At 45.3% G+C, this 17,688-nt stretch overlaps 1 protein-coding gene across 1 annotated transcript; it reads right to left on the minus strand.

Annotated features, from left to right (window-relative positions):
• Window positions 1-7,323: 7,323 nt before the first annotated feature.
• Window positions 7,324-12,045, minus strand: LOC308159012 (inhibitor of growth protein 4-like; the record flags this gene model as incomplete). The annotated part of the gene is made up of 8 exons (XM_080532750.1): window positions 7,324-7,686; window positions 8,040-8,101; window positions 8,728-8,875; window positions 9,230-9,344; window positions 9,967-10,078; window positions 10,649-10,815; window positions 11,354-11,425; window positions 12,009-12,045. The coding sequence occupies 8 exons, from the start codon at window positions 12,043-12,045 to the stop codon at window positions 7,647-7,649; spliced, it is 753 nt and encodes a 250-aa protein (XP_080388876.1). The 3' UTR covers window positions 7,324-7,646.
• Window positions 12,046-17,688: the final 5,643 nt, after the last annotated feature.

Genomic DNA, 17,688 nt, shown 5'->3' on the forward strand with positions numbered 1-17,688 from the left:
GTTGCCTCTGGGATGATCTAGTCCTCGCTGAAAAGACATTTTAAAACATTTCAATCTTGTGTCAGAAGTGTAAACTGTGTAGTTATGAGCATCATCAGACAAAAGTGAACAAACACACACCGTACACACAGTAAACATCACACACACACTTCAACAGCCACTATACGCGCATATAAGCGCATTGAGTTGCATCTTGTAAGAAATGCGCTATACAAATAAAATTTGATTTGATTTGATTTGATTATACAAACGAACGGCAATGAAAACCGCAACTGTGGATTTAACGGTCACAGCAACACTATGAACAACAGCATAAGATTAGAACATTTGTGGATATGGAACTTGAGGAGAAAGCCTGCTAGTGTATAAGTTTGTGACGTTAGAATTAGAAGGTTCTATCTCAATTTTTGGTCAAAATTTAGTTTTTGTTACATAATCTGATCCATCAGGTGTTTATTAATGCCTGTGTGGTGTTATTTTTAAAATGTTGATTTTTCTTTTTGAGTTAGTAATTAATAAAATACAAAGGTTCCATCTCACAAAACATAATGGAATGTAAAAACTTTGACGCTCAATATCTCTGAACGAGATAGAACCTTATAATTCTAAGCTCACGAGTTGGCACTAGGAATACACCACAGGAAAGACAACTGCTCAGAGATCACTTCTCTGGAGGATTTTCACAACACACAAGTGGGCTGTGTTTCTATTCAGAGGTAGTCTGGAGGTGTGTTTGGATGTTACCGTCTATATTTGTGTACAGCCTCAGAGCTGCCCTATACTACCCTCCCTAGGGAGGCTAAAGGCCTGAGGTCTGTCGGGGTGATGCAGGTTGCTGTTGTAACTAGTCTGTTGTAACTAGTTGACTTGATACTAGTAGAGGATATCTAGTTGTCGCATCGCCTGAGTTCTAGCCTGATTGATTCAATGTTTAAGTCAAACAAGCCCAATAAAACGCACAGAAACAAAAAAAATCGGACTTTTGAATCATTATGCAACATGGATATCATAAATAATGGTGCCAGGATATCACATCAGATAAAAACGTCAAAATGACTCGTGGGTGTTCAAAAAACAAAATCAGAAACAAACAATGATGTATTATTATGCATTAATAAATCAGAACTAATTATTCGCCGACCTAGGATGTAATGGCATCACTCCAACATACACAGCAGGCCAACGTCAATCTACAGCAGTAAGCTTCGATGCAAAACTTGGAACATGCAGAGAAACTATTTACAAATAAAGAAAGTCATTGAGACAACGTGAGTTCAGAATGATAAGGTTCTATCTCCGTTTAGAATGATAAGGTTCTATCTCCGTTTAGAATGATAAGGTTCTATCTCCGTTTAGGGCAGTTCAGAGATATTGAACGTCAAAGTTTTTACATTCCATTATGTTTTGTGAGATGGAAGAACCTTAATATTTTATGAATTACTAACAAAAAAATGGCAACATTTAAAAAATAACACCACACAGGCATTAATAAACACCTAATGGATCAGATTATGTAAAAAACTCTATTTTGACAAAAATTTAGATAGAACCTTATAATTCTAACGTCACGACAAGCAAACAATCCAACATGCCAACAGGTGCGTGTCCAGCTGCCCTGTGCGCCGCCGTGCGTAAAACACCAAACAGCCACACACACACACACACACACACACACACACACACACACACACACACACACACACAACCATCGCATAAACACACTTTTATAAGTATAACTGCGTAATAACTACACATGATGTTTGGAGAAGTGAATAGGTACCGTATGTGAGTGGCCTCTGTCTGTCTGTCCGGGGGTGAGAGAGAGGGGGAGAGGAGAGGAGCGGCCGTCATTTATGTCCCCGGGGTCGGACCCGCCCCCCGCCGAGCCCCTCCGACGCGCCTGGCCCAAAGTCGCAGACCTCCTGTCACTCACACGTGTTTGGCTGCGTTCGTAAATAAAACCAGCTCGGAGAGCGCCGGAGCGCACACTGGGTCCAACGTCATTCAAGAGACCGAGTAATTTGATTGGACGAGAGGCATTCCATGAGTGCTGATCAGATTTCCAGAGCGAGTTTACGAACGCAGCCAGACAGTCAGTGAGTGAACAGACTGCATTCTAGATACAGCGTTCATTTGGGACGAGGGACTGACCAGACAGTGTGGAGTTTGTGGCTTTTTGGGTATGGATGGATTCATAAACGAATTCTCTCTCCCCCTCTCTCCTTCTCTCTCCCCCTCTCTCCTTCTCTCCTACTCTCTCCTCTCTCCTTCTCTCTCCCTCTCTCTCCTTCTCTCTCTCCCTCTCTCTCCTTCTCTCTCTCCCCCTCTCTCCTCCTCTCTCCTCCTCTCTCCTTGCCTCACCTGACTTCTAATCCAGTTCACCTTTTAAAGTCAAAGTCACAACAACCTCTGTAGCCTTCCTCTCCACCAGCAGTCTGCACACTGAGGGAATCAGTGAGCACATTTCCCCCACAATATCAGTAGCCAATGAAAATGAAAAGCGGAGGAGTAGGGCCTAAGTGAGATTATTCCAGAGCTGTTTTGTAGTCCCAGTCAGTCCCTGGACTGTTCTCATCCGAGAGTATCAGGCCGCTTGTATCAGGTTAGGGGAAAGGCAAATGTTGTGACAGGGGTTTGGACCGAGGCGGTTTGGCTGAAGCCCCACGGCGTATCTGTTACAGAGCAGCACTCCAACCCCATTCCTTACAGGCCGCCTCTCTCCACCACATCACTCATGTCCCACCCACTTCATTAAAACCCCATAAAACGTGTCACATTGACACCAGCCTTGTCAGTTAGCTGTGGGTGTGATTTTCAACATCACATTTTGTACTTTGAGCATTTCTAGTTCATGTGCTGAGTGTTGGTGTGAGGAGATATACATTGAGATTGGACATCGGAGGTCTACACACACAACATTTAAGAGACTTGACGAGTCTATGAAGTGATACGCCACTGAAGGTTGCATTACGGTCCCTTACAAACAGCCACAGTAAGAGTATGAATGGTGTTTGGTGTGTATGTTCAATGGAGGATGGTAAATGGACTGCACTTATATTTGCTGCTCCAAAGCGCTTCACAACGGCATCTCATTCACCCATTCACACACACATTCACACACCAATGGCGGCAAGCTGCCATGCAAGGCGCTGGCCCACTCACTGGGAGCAATTTTGGGGTTCAGTGTCTTGCCCAAGGACACTTGTGGCCAGCCGGGGCTCGAACCGCCGATCTGCCAACCTTGTGATCATTAGGCGGCGACTCTACCTCCTGCGCCACAGCCGCCGCAATGGATGACTTTAAAGGTGAAGCAAGCACCTAGTTTTGAGCAAGGCACTTAACCCCTAATTGCTCCAGAGGTACTGACTATGGCTGACTGTGCCTAGAGGAAAACATTAAATTTTGTTGTACTCTGTGCAATGACAAAAAGGTTGAATCTAATCTAATCTAAAACACTGGGTCCTGTGCTAGATGACACTTTTGGAGTACTTCCTTTGGAAGTAAAGCGTTGTGTGACGTCGCTCGCTACATGACGTAACGTGAGAAGCCTACACTGGGCCACACCCCAGTGGGATGTCACAGAGTGTGATGAGTGTCCTGAGTGTGATGTCACAGAGCCACACCCCTCCCCCTGTGATGTCACAGAGACGCTGGGAAGGTCAGCCTAAAAATATAGCAGATGCACTTCTCGATTGTTGACCAGGCTACTGTATACACTGCACTGCATTCTGGGATGGTTGCTGTATATACACTGTAATGCTCTCCAGAGATGATTACTGTATACACTGCAAAGCACCATGGGAATGGTCTGGGGGACTCTTCATATAGGTTCAGCAGTACGTGTGTGACATTTGTCAGCCGACACTTAAGAGGCACAGAGGAGGAGGATGGGGCCTAGCTGAGATGAATGCTTGGTGCCACACGCATTCACACACACCAATGGCGGCAAGCTACCATGCAAGGCTGCCGGCTGGCCAGCTCATTGGGAGCAGTTTGGGGTTCAGTGTCTTGCCCAAGGACACCTCGACACGTGGCCAGCCGGGGATCGAACCGCCGATCTGCCGACCTTGCGATCATTAGACCCCAGTTCTACCTCCTGAGCCACAGCCGCCCCCCCCACCTCCCCTGGGGCAGCTGTACAAGCAGCCTTCCCAGCAGGGCAGGAGTGTGTGTGTGTGTGTTCTGATACCTTATCAGTCCCTTAGCTTGTGATAGCGGTCGTCATGTTACTTACACCTTGAACAGCGTGATGTGCTTGGCGAAGAACCAATCCTTTGGAAATTAATGTGTTATAATTAAGGCCACAATCTGTTAAGGTATCCAGTTCTCAAATAAATGAAATATAACTTTGATAGATATCAAAGTTTGATATAGCCTCTTTTATACATCTGTACATATCATACTGTACATATCTACCTTAACTGTACATATCTACCTTAACTGTACATAGCTAACTTAACTGTACATAGCTACCTTAACTGTACATATCTACCTTAACTGTACATATCTACCTTAACTGTACATAGCTACCTTAACTGTACATAGCTACCGTAACTGTACATAGCTACCTTAACTGTACATATCTACCTTAACTGTACATAGCTAACTTAACGGTACATAGCTACCTTAACTGTACATAGCTACCATAACTGTACATATCTACCATAACTGTACATATCTACCATAACTGTATATAGCTACCTTAACTGTACATATCTACCTTAACTGTACATAGCTACTTTAACTGTACATAGCTACCTTAACTGTACATATCTACCTTAACTGTACATAGCTACCATAACTGTACATATCTACCTTAACTGTACAGCGTCTTTGAGCCCCGGAAAAGCGCTATATACATCTAATGAATTATTATTATTATAATTATTATATTTACCATAACTGTACATAGCTACCTTAACTGTACATAGCTACCTTAACTGTACATATCTACCATAACTGTACATAGCTACCATAGCTCATATCTGTATCTAAACTACCGTACTTGCCATACTGTAACTATCACAGTCATGTTTTTATATCATGTTTTATTTATCACTATTTACACTTCTGGTTAGATGCTGAACTGCATTTCGTTGTCTGGTACTTAGACTCTGCAATGAGAATAAAAGTCGAAGCTCATCTAATCTAATCTAATATTACATATACCTTGCTGAGACTAGTTCAACTGTGTTGTTTAAGGAAAAGAATACACAGAATAGCGTCTTCGTGGTTAACTGGGAACAGACGTTAAACCTTTATTCATTTAACAATGGAAGACAAACCCAGCCCAACTCTTAGTACAGTTCACAGTATGTTCACCTACAGTCTGAATATAAAGATGGCAGCAAAATGGCTCTTTCACAGTCGTCCCTCCAGTAAAACACAGCCCACCAGTCAGACCGATGTCTGGGGCAGTTCTGCTTTAACTCTGTGCATACTTGCAGAAAGCTCACAATGTCATCCATAAGGTTTGTTCACAAAGCACTTACGAATGCCTTCCTAGAGACACACAAACAAGCAGAACATGAGTTCAACTTATGAGATTAGGCCTTTCAAACTGCCCACTTCGTCTGAAATCAACTCATTCAGTGCCTGAGGGTGAATAAAATCATCCAAAGAGTGCCATGTGTTACTTTATTCACCAAGAAACGCATAAATCACCACGCTTCATTTTGTAGCCAATCAGAGTGCTGTTGCTAGGTAAACACCACATAGAACACTTGGAACACTCGGTGGTGGTGAGTGATCCGGAACTTTTTGGCAGTTGGTGATTTAAACAGCAGCTCAGCCGTTGACCTGCGTCACGCTAGGACACACACACCTGACAGGTGAGACACTGTAAGGGTCAGTCAGGTAAGACAATGGCGGTACAGCCCATTACTGGCCTTCTGGGAAATAGTATAATATATTATGCCATTTAGCCAACACTTTTATCCAAAGCGACTGACATCGCAGAGTTTATAAATGTTTCAGTATACAGTACCAGTCAAAAGTTTGGACACACTTCCCTATTCAATTGAATGGGAAAAGTGTCCAAACTTTTGACTGATACTGTCTATGGTCCCAGCGGGAATCAAACCCGCAACCTATGCATTGTTAGCACCATGCTCTACCAACTGAGCCACAGAGGACCACAGTGATGGACTGTGGAGAGGTTTAAACACACAACATCTTTGACACAGTGAATAGCATGTAGACAAACATCTAGTCCACATTCAGTCATGTGTCGTACAGATTTAACGGGAGCGTGTCTATGTTCCCACAGCCCGAAGGTCCCACAGCCCAATGTTCCCACATTTGTAAGTAATCTAACTAACCCTAGCCCTAACCCTAACACTGACCCTAACCCTAACACTGACCCTAACCCTAACACTGACCCTAACCCTAACACTGACCCTAACACTGACCCTAACACTAACCCTAACCCTAGCCCTAACACTAACACTAACACTAACCCTAACACTAACACTAACACTGACCCTAACCCTAGCCCTAACACTGACCCTAACCCTAACACTGACCCTAACACTGACCCTAACACTAACCCTAACCCTAGCCCTAACACTAACACTAACACTAACACTAACCCTAACACTAACACTAACACTGACCCTAACCCTAGCCCTAACACTGACCCTAACCCTAACACTAACACTGACCCTAACACTGACCCTAACCCTAGCCCTAACACTAACACTAACCCTAACACTGACCCTAACACTGACCCTAACCCTAACACTAACACTAACACTGACCCTAGCCCTAACACTAACACTGACCCTAGCCCTAACCCTAACACTAACACTAACACTGACCCTAACCCTAACCCTAGCCCTAACACTAACCCTAACACTAACACTAACACTGACCCTAACCCTAACACTAACACTGACCCTAACACTAACACTGACCCTAGCCCTAACACTAACACTAACACTAACACTAACACTGACCCTAACCCTAGCCCTAACACTGACCCTAACCCTAGCCCTAACACTAACACTAACCCTAACACTGACCCTAACACTAACACTGACCCTAGCCCTAGCCCTAACACTAACACTAACACTGACCCTAACCCTAGCCCTAACACTAACACTGACCCTAGCCCTAACCCTAGCCCACCTATGAAATATTAGAAATGTGGGACCATTGGGCTGTGGGAACAAAGAGCCTAATTTGTAAAACATTATAAATATTAGAAATGTGGAATCATAGGGATGACCCCGATTTAACTGTAGAAGGCCGATATCTGCTCATAGGACGACCGAACCTTTCCACCTATCAGGGTCCAGGTAGACTCTCCTTCAGTCTGGGTGTACGAGCAGTCGTCAACAACCGCCGAAGAAACAGAAACGACAACTTTGAGTAAAAAAACCAGAAGTACATAGACGTGAATAACAGCTGTAAAACTACACCTCCCATCATCCTTTCTTCCCACGTGACAGACTAAGGCATTTCACCCCTTCTTCCTGCGTGGTGGACTGAGGTGGCGGGGTACAAGATGGCGGACAGGAAGTCCCCAGCGCGGCGGAGGGAGGGTCTGTGTGACGGTCTGAGGACGCTAAGAGTCCCGAGGCGGAGTCACCTCCTAGGGTAGTTATCTCTCTATCGTCACGTTTATTTTCGTTCTTTTCTGTCGTTCATTTCTTCTTCCTCTCTTGGGTACACCGCGGACAGTACCTGAGGAAGAGAGGGAGGGAGGGAGGGAGAGAGGGAGAGGGAGAGAGAGAGGGAAGGAGAGAGAGAGAGGGAAGGAGAGAGAGAGAGGGAGGGAGAGAGAGAGAGGGAGAGAGAGAGAGAGGGAGGGAGGGAGGGAGAGAGAGAGAAGGAGAGAGGAGGGAGAGAGAGAGAGAGAGAGAGAGAGAGAGAGAGAGAGAGAGAGAGAGAGAGAGAGAGAGAGAGAGAGAGAAAGAGGGAGAGAGAGAGGGAAAAAGGGGGGTGACATGGTGGTGAGACATTTTAAAAAATGCTTAACATCCTAAACCTCCAGACATCCCCCTGCCCTTCCCCCCCCCGACCGGTTGCTGACTCACCACTTCCCCCGGGGTTTGGTTGCCAAGCCGACGCAGGCGAAGTGGAACCACTCGATAGAGCACTGCAATGACAGTTCAGGACATCACAACACTGACAGTTAATGACATCACAACACGCAGTTAATGACATCACAACACACAGTTAATGACATCACAACACACACAGTTAATGACATCACAACACACACAGTCAATGACTGTGCCCTAACCCTAAACCTAATAATATAAAATTTAATTTTGACATGCGATCAACTTGGAATTTGGTCTTTTTTTGCTATAGGCACAGGGTCAACCATAGTCGGCGCCCAGAAATACATACATACGTTTGGGATGAAACGCCTCTCTGAAAGTCAGAGAAAGTCAGAGAAAGGCTGTTTTATGGACCTGTGCTGCCCCCTAGTGGATATAACTGCTCTGGCAGGACCAGACTGGGCCACTAGCCTGGGGAAACTGTTTTTTTTAAGGGCCTCAGTATTTCAAAACGTTTAATGTTGATCAGAGTGATTGTGAACCCCTGGTCCCTGGTGGTCTCTCTCTCTCTCTCTCTCTCTCTCTCTCTCTCTCTCTCTCTCTCTCTCTCTCTGTCTTTCCCTCTCCCTCTCTCCCTCTCTCTCTCTCCCTCTCTCTCTGTCTCTCTCTCTTCCCCCCCCCCCCCCCCCCTCTCCCTCCCTCCCTCAGGTGGACTCACGTCTGAGTTGTCACAGCCGATCATCTCCCCGTAGGACACCTGGTGACAGAGGCAGTAGGTGGGCTCGTTGGGGTCCACCGGCATGTCCAGAACGTCTGAGGGGTGGACCTTCCCAAAGCTGGGGGCGGGGGGGGCCGGGAACTCAGGCCTGGGGTGGGGGGGGAGAGAGGGGAGGTGGTCAGGAGGGGGGCAGAGAGAGATGTGGAGGGGTGAGGAGGACCATAGACATAGACGTTCAGGGTTGACAGAGAGACAGAGAGAGGTGGAGGAGAGAGAGAGAGAGGTGAAGGAGAGAGGACCATAGACACAGAGAGAGGAGATGTTCAGGGTGGACAGAGAGAGAGAGAGAGAGAGGTGGAGGAGAGAGGACCATAGACACAGAGAGAGGAGATGTTCTAGGGGGACAGAGAGAGAGAGAGAGAGATGGAGGAGAGAGGAGTACGCTGTATCGTCAGATAATGAAACAAAAAGACAACGGTGGTGTTTAAAATGGCCACCGTACGTTTGCGTGAGTTTGATTTTCTTCGGTCCACTCTTGGGGCTGCTGCAGTCGTCGTCTGACTTGACCTTTGCCCTCGGGCGAGCCACCTTCTTCTCCCTGGACCCCCGGAGGTCACCTGGAAGAGGAGGGGTCACCTGGTTACCTGGTTACCTACATAGCTGCACACACTGCACAGACACCCAATTATCTACACAGGCTGTGTTCGTAAATTCGCTCTGAGAGTGCCGGAGCGCACACTGGGTTCAATGTCATAAAGGGACCATGTCATTTGACTGGACAAGAGGCATTCCATGAGTGCTGATCAGATTTCCAGAGGCTGGAGGCTTGCATGTGGGTGTCTATGTGTCTGTGTGTGGACGTCCAAGAGACAGAACTGAAACACTACATTCTCTATGGGCATGGTTTGTTGTGCAACGGTGGTGGCGGGGCAAACAAATAAATACAAAATAATTAAAAAGAAATAATAAGAAGAATACATTTTCTAAGTATTATTTTTTTTATTAAATCCAAGCTGATCTTAAAGATAATAATAATAATAATAATAATAATAATAATAACTTTATTTGTATAGCGCTTTTCCTGCAAACGTTGCAGCTCAAAGTGCTTTAATCATTATATCATCTTAATTTAATTATTTTGTAATTTAAATGCAATATTAAAAAGATGGGTTTTTATAATCTTAATTGAATTATTTTGTCATTTAAAGGCAAAATGAAAAAGATGCTGATGTCACCCACCCTTGGTCTTGCTGGAGGCGGAGTCGTAGTCGCTGTTCTCTGTCAGCTTCTCCTTCAGGTCCGCCTCGAAGCGGGCCAGGTCCGTGTCCAGACGCCGGATGTGCTTGTCCACCTGGGGGCCAATCAGCCAATCACAGGAGGGGAGGGTGAGGCCACAGCCAATCACAGTAGCCACTAGTGTATCTTGTCTTACCTGTACTATTGTCACCTTTATCTTGAATTATGCCTATTGTCTTATTGTCTTGTTCTGTAATGTCAGGAACCCAAGCCTAAACTTGAAACTCTCCTGCTGTAGGTTGAGCGCTATACAAATAAAGTTATTATTATTATTTCTTTCTCCCTCTCTCTGTCTCAGTCTCTCTCTCTTTCTGTCTCCCTCTTTCTCTCTCTCTCTCTCTCTCTCTCTGTGTCTCTCTCTGTCTCCCTCTTTCTCTCTCTCTCTCTCTGTCTCTCTCTCTCTCTCTGTGTGTCTCTCTCCCTCTCTCTCTCTCTGTCTCTCTCTGTCTCTCTCTGTCTCTCTCTCTCTCTCTCTCTCTCTCTCTCTCTCTCTCTCTCTCTCTGTCTCTCTCTCTCTGTCAAATAGGAGGTCCTCTCAAGAGAGAAAAGAGAGACAGAGAGACAGACAGAGAGAGAGACAGAGACAGACAGAGACAGACAGAGGTTGAGTCTGTCAGGTTCTCACCATCTCGTAGGTCTGCATGGCCAGCTGCACCTTGTCGTCTCCGAACTCCTGACACCGGGCGTACGCCTGCTGGATCTGACGGAGGGGGAGGAGCTTCTGCTCTGAGGACAGCGTGCGTGTGCTGGCTGTGTAGTCCCTGGCCAGGGAGTCTATCTGACCCTTCAGATCTGAGAAGGGGAGGGGGAGGGAGGGAGGGAGAGAGAGACAGAGACAGAGACAGGGAGAGAGAGAGAGAGAGAGAGAGAGAGAGAAGGTTTAAAACCCAGTAGGTGCAGGGTATATACAGGAATCTTGAGGTTAATTTCAATACCTTTCTAAGACTTTTTAAAGACCTTGTCAATATTTTTCCAGACCTCACCGCCACTTCGAGCTGTAACCGTTGACATCAGTGACACCTTTAACTTAACAGTTTTAGTTTGCAATAGACTAGACCACTATCATACAACAGGATTTCCGGTTCATCTTTGTTTTTTAATAAAACGAATAAATTCACGAACTTTTACTAAAAGTTTTCAGGACTCAAACTCTTTGGACAGAGTCTAATTCAGAAGAATACCTACAACATTCAAGACCTCATAAAATCGTGATAAGACTTTTGAATACTTAGGCCTATTAAGGGTCTTGATTTTCCCAAAAATGTATTTATCAACTTTTAATACTTTTCAAGACACCGCGGATACCCTGTGTGTGGTGCCAGAACCTTACCCTCCGTCCGTTGGTCCAGGTCTTTCATCAGCATGAAGTTCCTCTGAAGCTCAAATGGCAAATTCTCTATACCTAGAAAGATAGATTATAGTTCATTAATAGTTCTCTATAGCTAAATAAATACATTATAGGCCATTAATAGTTCTCTATACGAAATAGATAATAATATAAGAAATAGATTAGCCTATACCTAATTAATAGTCATCTATAACTAGAGAAATATATTACAGTTCATTTAACAATGCAACAAAACAAACGTATATTTTCGGTTGTGATGGGGTAAGACACTAGTTGACCCGAGAGAGACAGACAGAGAGACAGAGAGACAGAGACAGAGAGAGAGAGAGAGAGAGAGAGAGAGACAGACAGAGGGAGAGACAGACAGAGGGAGAGACAGACAGAGAGACAGACAGACAGACATAGTAGAAAGTTAAACTACACACATGGTGTAACCATGGTAACTGTGTTAAGCCAGCTGACCGTTTAGCTTAGCATAGGTTAGCTACACCACCACCGCTCTCACCCAATACCTCCCGCGCTACACTCTCTAACCCTAAATAAACACAACTAATGTTTTAATGTCACAACGTCACTTATACAGGTGATGTAATTATAGATATACACAGGAGGAAAGGCGCTAAAGCAGCCGTCTTACTGTCCAGGTAGTGTTCGAGGTACATCCCCGCCGCCATCGTGAAAAGAGTCAACAATGAGATTTCCGGCCAGCCAGGGTTGCCAGATGGGATTGACAATTTCCAGCCCAACCGCAGTCTTAAAAACCGCCGAATCCACCAAAAACCAGCGCAAAACGTTTATGTTTCCGCCCAGTTGACATTTATCCAGCTCAACCAAATCCGAATCAATCCAAATGCTTTTTCCCCCCCTGTCCAGTGTGATCAAAAGTAGCCCAATTGAGCGGGAATACGCCCAATCTGGCAACACTGTTTCAGTGCCAGACAGGATGTTAGTCTCGGGACACCCAGTAGGTGGCGCTCTACGTTTCGCTCAAAAATGTTTAACAGCCTCCTGGACGCTTTAATAACATTCATAGCGGTGATGAAAGTGTAGTATATTTCTGTAGTATGTATGATCTATGTATGAATATGTGGTATGTTTTAGACACACACACATGCCAGGGCATGCAGGGACACAGATGACCAGCAGGGACCTTTGGGGGTTGGGGAGGGACACACATGCACGCTGGCCCCTCCCCTCTGGAGGGGAACGGGGAGAGAGACACGACAAGCGCTCTCTTGCAGCCCAGGATCCACGGGGAACAGATGTAATGTATAAACCTGCCTGTAACTAATTAAATTATCTTAAACTAACTGTTCTCTGATTCATAATCAATAAGAATACACGACAGTAAATGGCGAGCAAGCGACGGAGATAAATGTAACTTAATTTACAGTATTTTGCGAACTTCAATCTAACAAAGAAGGCAGATTTTCTGCAGAAATCTCTCTCTAGTCGATTGGTGTGTTTAAAATAAACTGTAAATCTCAGATAAGTTATAGTCAAAAGAATCTGTGTAACGGTAATCTTGTTGGAATAGATGCAAACTTTTCATAAATCTTTGATGGGTGGTGAGAGCCGGACTTTGTAGCCCGTTTTTTTGTAAGATATAGTGTTTGATGGTATGTGATTTGTTTGTACGGTATTGGAATATCGTGTGTGTGTGTTTGTGTAAAATTCGGTGAGGTTGTGTTTATGTGTTGGAGGACTGGGTAGTCTGTTTTATATTGTAGAAGTGAAAAACATATGAGCAGAACTGTAGACGCCATTTCTCTTTGTCTGTGTGAGAGGACGCTATTGTGTGGGCGGCCATTTGCAGTGGGTCAGAGAGTCTATTCTTAGACGCCATTTTTCTTTGTCCTTAAGAAAGGACACACACAGAGGCCATCTTTATGAGGGCAGGCTACAAACACGCGGTGGTTTCTCAAGGACAAAAGGGTTGTTAAATTGAGCCGCCTGCTTTCTGTCTCTGGCCTTTAGGCTTCGGACACGTAGGGGGGTTGCGTGTGATTGTTGCATTACATAGACTATAGTATTTAAGATAGAGATATGGTGAATTGATCTCGGGGTATTTTAAATAGTTTAGAGTTACGGTTAAAACATTCATAGCCTTGGCTAAGAGTTGGCGCATGCGCAATCGATGCGCGTTAGCCGGAGCACAGCTCCATCTGCTGGTCGAAATACGACAATACATTTTAAAACACTAAATCCTCAGGGAGATACAGCTGAGGTCGATGAAACAGTCCGATACATTAATAAATAGATGGTTATAAATGATTGTAATTGAGAATTGATCATTTTGTTCCTTTCAAATAACAAGTCGATTTCCTTACAGATTGTAATGAATAATTAATCATTTTATTCCTTCCAAATGACAAGTCGATTTCTTTAAGTGTGTAATTAATAATTAATCATTCATTCTTTTCCAAATAACAAGTCGATTCCTTTACAGGTTATAATTAATATTTGTAATTTACATCTTTTATTTTAGTTAGGTCATTTCCACAGTGTTTGATTAAGGAATAGCAGAATAGTACATATTTGATAATTAAGCAGTAAAAGGGTTTTTGTAAATCAGTGAATACTTAGGTGTTGACCAATCTTTGTGATTTAATAATTGTGTTGACCAGAACTGTAATTAGGATTGAATGAGTAATTAAGTGACACATTCATAAACAATTAGGAAACACATTTAAGTATAAAGTACTTACACAGAGATTAGATTTAAGTTAATACTGCACTGACATACACAAGAGGCAAGTCTGTTATTCTGGAGTTGCAGGGTTTTTGTGGGGATGGTTAATACAGTTATATTGGACTAGCATTTGTTTAGCAAACAAGATAAAATAAGGTGGGTTGTAAGAAGCGTACACCTTATCTAATATAGAATATTGTCAGCATATTGAACAAGTAGAATGGGGTCGAATTCCACGAAGCTGTTAAAAGATATTAGTGAACATCGTGGAATGTTGGCTACGTTATCCCCTATGGCTGTAGTGGAAAAAATGAATCCTCTTGTTAGGGAAATTAGCAAAATGTCTACGAAATGGAATAGCCGTTGGGCATACATTGAACAGCCGTGGCCGAAAGAGGGCAGCATTAATTTACAATTAATTGCAACATTGGAAATACTTATCAATGGGCACAAAGCACATCAAAGAGGAAAGATTAGATCAGAGAAACGCAAGTTAGAGTTAGCTATTTTAGATCTATTTAAGGTAGAGGGACAGAAAATAGCTCAGTGTCCTGCCCCCAGTCCCCCTCCATATGCTAAGGCACTGGAGGATCATTCCCAGAAGAAGAAGAAGGAGCCAAGGGGAAAAGGGGACGACAGGAGTGACGAGGAAGATGACAGCGAAGATGGCAGTGCAGACTCAAGTGATGACGACAATGCAGATGGAGGCTACAACTCGCAGGTCAGGAAGATGATAGCCACAGCCGAAAGGAAAGGTGGGAGAAGACGCCCGGAGAAAGAGGGAGATTGTCACCGAATGTCATCAAATACATTAAAGAACTGTCCAGTGCTGATTCGGGGTAACAAGATGGAATATCATCCGTGGCATCATACAGATTTGTCTGAAGTGATCGAGAAACTCCCAGTTCTTCAAGAGGGAGGACATTCGTGGACGCGACAGGTCGACGTGATACTGATAGGAACGCAGGTCGCGATGGGAGACCTGAAAAGACTCTTAGCTTTTATTGCAGGATTGGATACAATGCAGGAAATATTGATGAAGGCAGGACTTCATAGATATATCAATACATCAGTTTATGATCCAGAGCTCTTCGCAGCAAACAGAGGCAGGCTGTGGAAAGCAATCAGAGAGACCTACCCTACTCACATTCACCCAGACAATATCATTGTGAAGCCACTGGGGGGGGATGAGAATCCCAGGGGTTATATTGCCCGTATGCACTCTCAATGGAGAAGTGTGACAGGGAAAGACGCTGAAGATAACCCCTTAGAAAAATCCATAATCAGGGAAAAAATACAAGAAGGGCTTCCTACCCCAGTTAAGGATAAGCTAGCAGAAGTGGTGGGGCTACGACACATGAACAAAGCTGTTTATATAGACCACGTAGCTCATCACGTGGAGTTATATCGAAAGAACATTCAGATACAGAAGGCACGAGACGAAGAATCCCTCAGAATATTGACTCATTTGCAATTGACTGAAAGCGAGAGGAACATAGAGGGAGTGCAGGCTTTAGCCCCACAGCAACAGCCACCTGGAGTGCAGACTGCTACTTACCAGTCCTACTCACAGGGGCCACAAGGGGGGTATCCTGCTACTTACCAGTCCTACCCACAGGGGCCACAAGGGGGGTATCCTGCTACTTACCAGTCCTACCCACAGGGGCCACAAGGGGGGTATCCATACCCACAAGGGCCACCAGGGGTGCAAGCGGTTCCATACCAGAGGTACACACAGCCTGGCCAAGGACCACCACCAGGGGGATGGACAGCAGCAGGGAAGGAGATGCTAGAACCATGCCAATGTGACCAGAATGGACATCTAGCCTGTGCCTGCTGCAACAGGCCCCAGGGGGGCGCAGGGGGGAGCCAAGGAGGAGGATATTGGCCCCCTACTACACCTGCTCCAGGAGTGATGAACCCTTACGGAGGCCCAGCAGCTGGCCTATAGGGGTGCCCGGAAGATCCGAGTGGGAGGTGCCAGCTGGTGGTGACACAGAAGCCTGAAGGCGCCACGCACCTCCCTATGTCTAGAGAATATGTGAAGACAATCGGATTTGAGGGAATTAAACAGCTGATTCCTACAACTGAGCTTGTAGACTTAGAGTACAAGGGACAGAGAGCAACTCTGTCAACACTTGTGTCAGAACACACGCCAACAGGGCTGCTAGGGAGAGATGCTCTATGCCAATTGAACTGTACAGTAAAATGCACACCTGACAGCGGTGCTCAGGTTCCATCGACAGCCAAAGTGATTAAGCATAGAACAGACCTACAAGCTTTGCCTTTAAAGGGAGCTGATATAGAATATTGGGTTGATGGGTCTTGTTACGGGGTAGGAGAAACTTTGTGCGCTGGGTATTCCTTAGTTAAAGCACAAAATTCAAAGTTTATTGTAGAACAGGCTGAGGCAGTTCCTCAGCCTTGCTCGGCTCAGTTGGCTGAATTGATTGCCCTCACAGAAGCATGCAACTTGGGAACCGGACGGAGAGTGACAGTGTACACCGACTCTGCCTATGCACATAATGTTTGTCATTTTAATGGAGCTGTATGGAGGGGGCGGGGTTTTAAGAGAACTGATGGTACGCCTATACAGCATCACGCACAGATCATGAAGCTGTTACAAGCCATGATGAAGCCAAAGGAATTAGCTATAGTGAAGTGTGCCACACACAGGTCTGACTCATCACATGTCACACAAGGTAACAGGGCTGCAGAGGATGCAGCCAAAGCCATTACAGGAGCAGACAAGGCAGGTAAAGGTCTTCTGGTCACACATGAAAAGCAATTACAGGGCATGGTCACACTTGAGGATTTATTGATGTTACAGAGTAGAGTAACTACGTTAGACAAGAGCGTTTGGCTAGCAAGGGGGGCAAGTCAGGATGACACAGGTCTATGGAGGAATCATGAGGGGTTGGTTGTAGCACCCTCAGATTTATTAGGCATGTTAATACAGGAAGCTCATGGATTAGCACATGTGGCTAGGGGGGAGGTAAGACGCAAGATTACCAAGAAATATGGGTTTTGGAGTCCATATTTGATGGAACAGATTGACCATGCTTTAGGTCAATGTGGGGTCTGTTGGAGAAACAACATCAGAGTGGGTACACCAGTGGTGTCTGGGCATATCCCTACCCCAATAGGGCCACGGGTGGTGGACAGGGGGGTGGATGTACAGAGTAGGCAGGATGTTGTGCCAACAGGTGCCGAGGTCCCCAGAGAACCTGAGAAGGAGGAGCTACGAGGAGATGCTGTGGTGTTGCCAGAGCCAGTGGCAATGCCAGTGTTACAGCCAGTGACATTACCGGCAGTGCCTGAAACCGAGGGGACAGCGGAAAGCTGTCCAGATGCCAATGAACCAGAAACCAACGAAGCAGAGAGTGTTGACAGTCTGGAGGTCCAGCCTGGGGGTGTCCAAAGCCTGGACACCTGTGCTACTGGGGATGCTGGCGAGTGCCTGCACCATGCTTCAGATGATGCTGAGGGCGACTCCCCAGACCTTGATCAGCGTGGGAGGGGACCAGGCGGCTACCTGAACCTCAATGACACTGACGGACGACGACCAGTTAGGAAAAGATTAAAGACTATGAATAGGGTAGTGAAGCAGCAGATCAAAGGGAAC

Source organism: Nansenia antarctica, assembly GCF_963989245.1.
Source record: "Nansenia antarctica genome assembly, chromosome: 5".
Classification (NCBI taxonomy): domain Eukaryota; kingdom Metazoa; phylum Chordata; class Actinopteri; order Argentiniformes; family Microstomatidae; genus Nansenia; species Nansenia antarctica.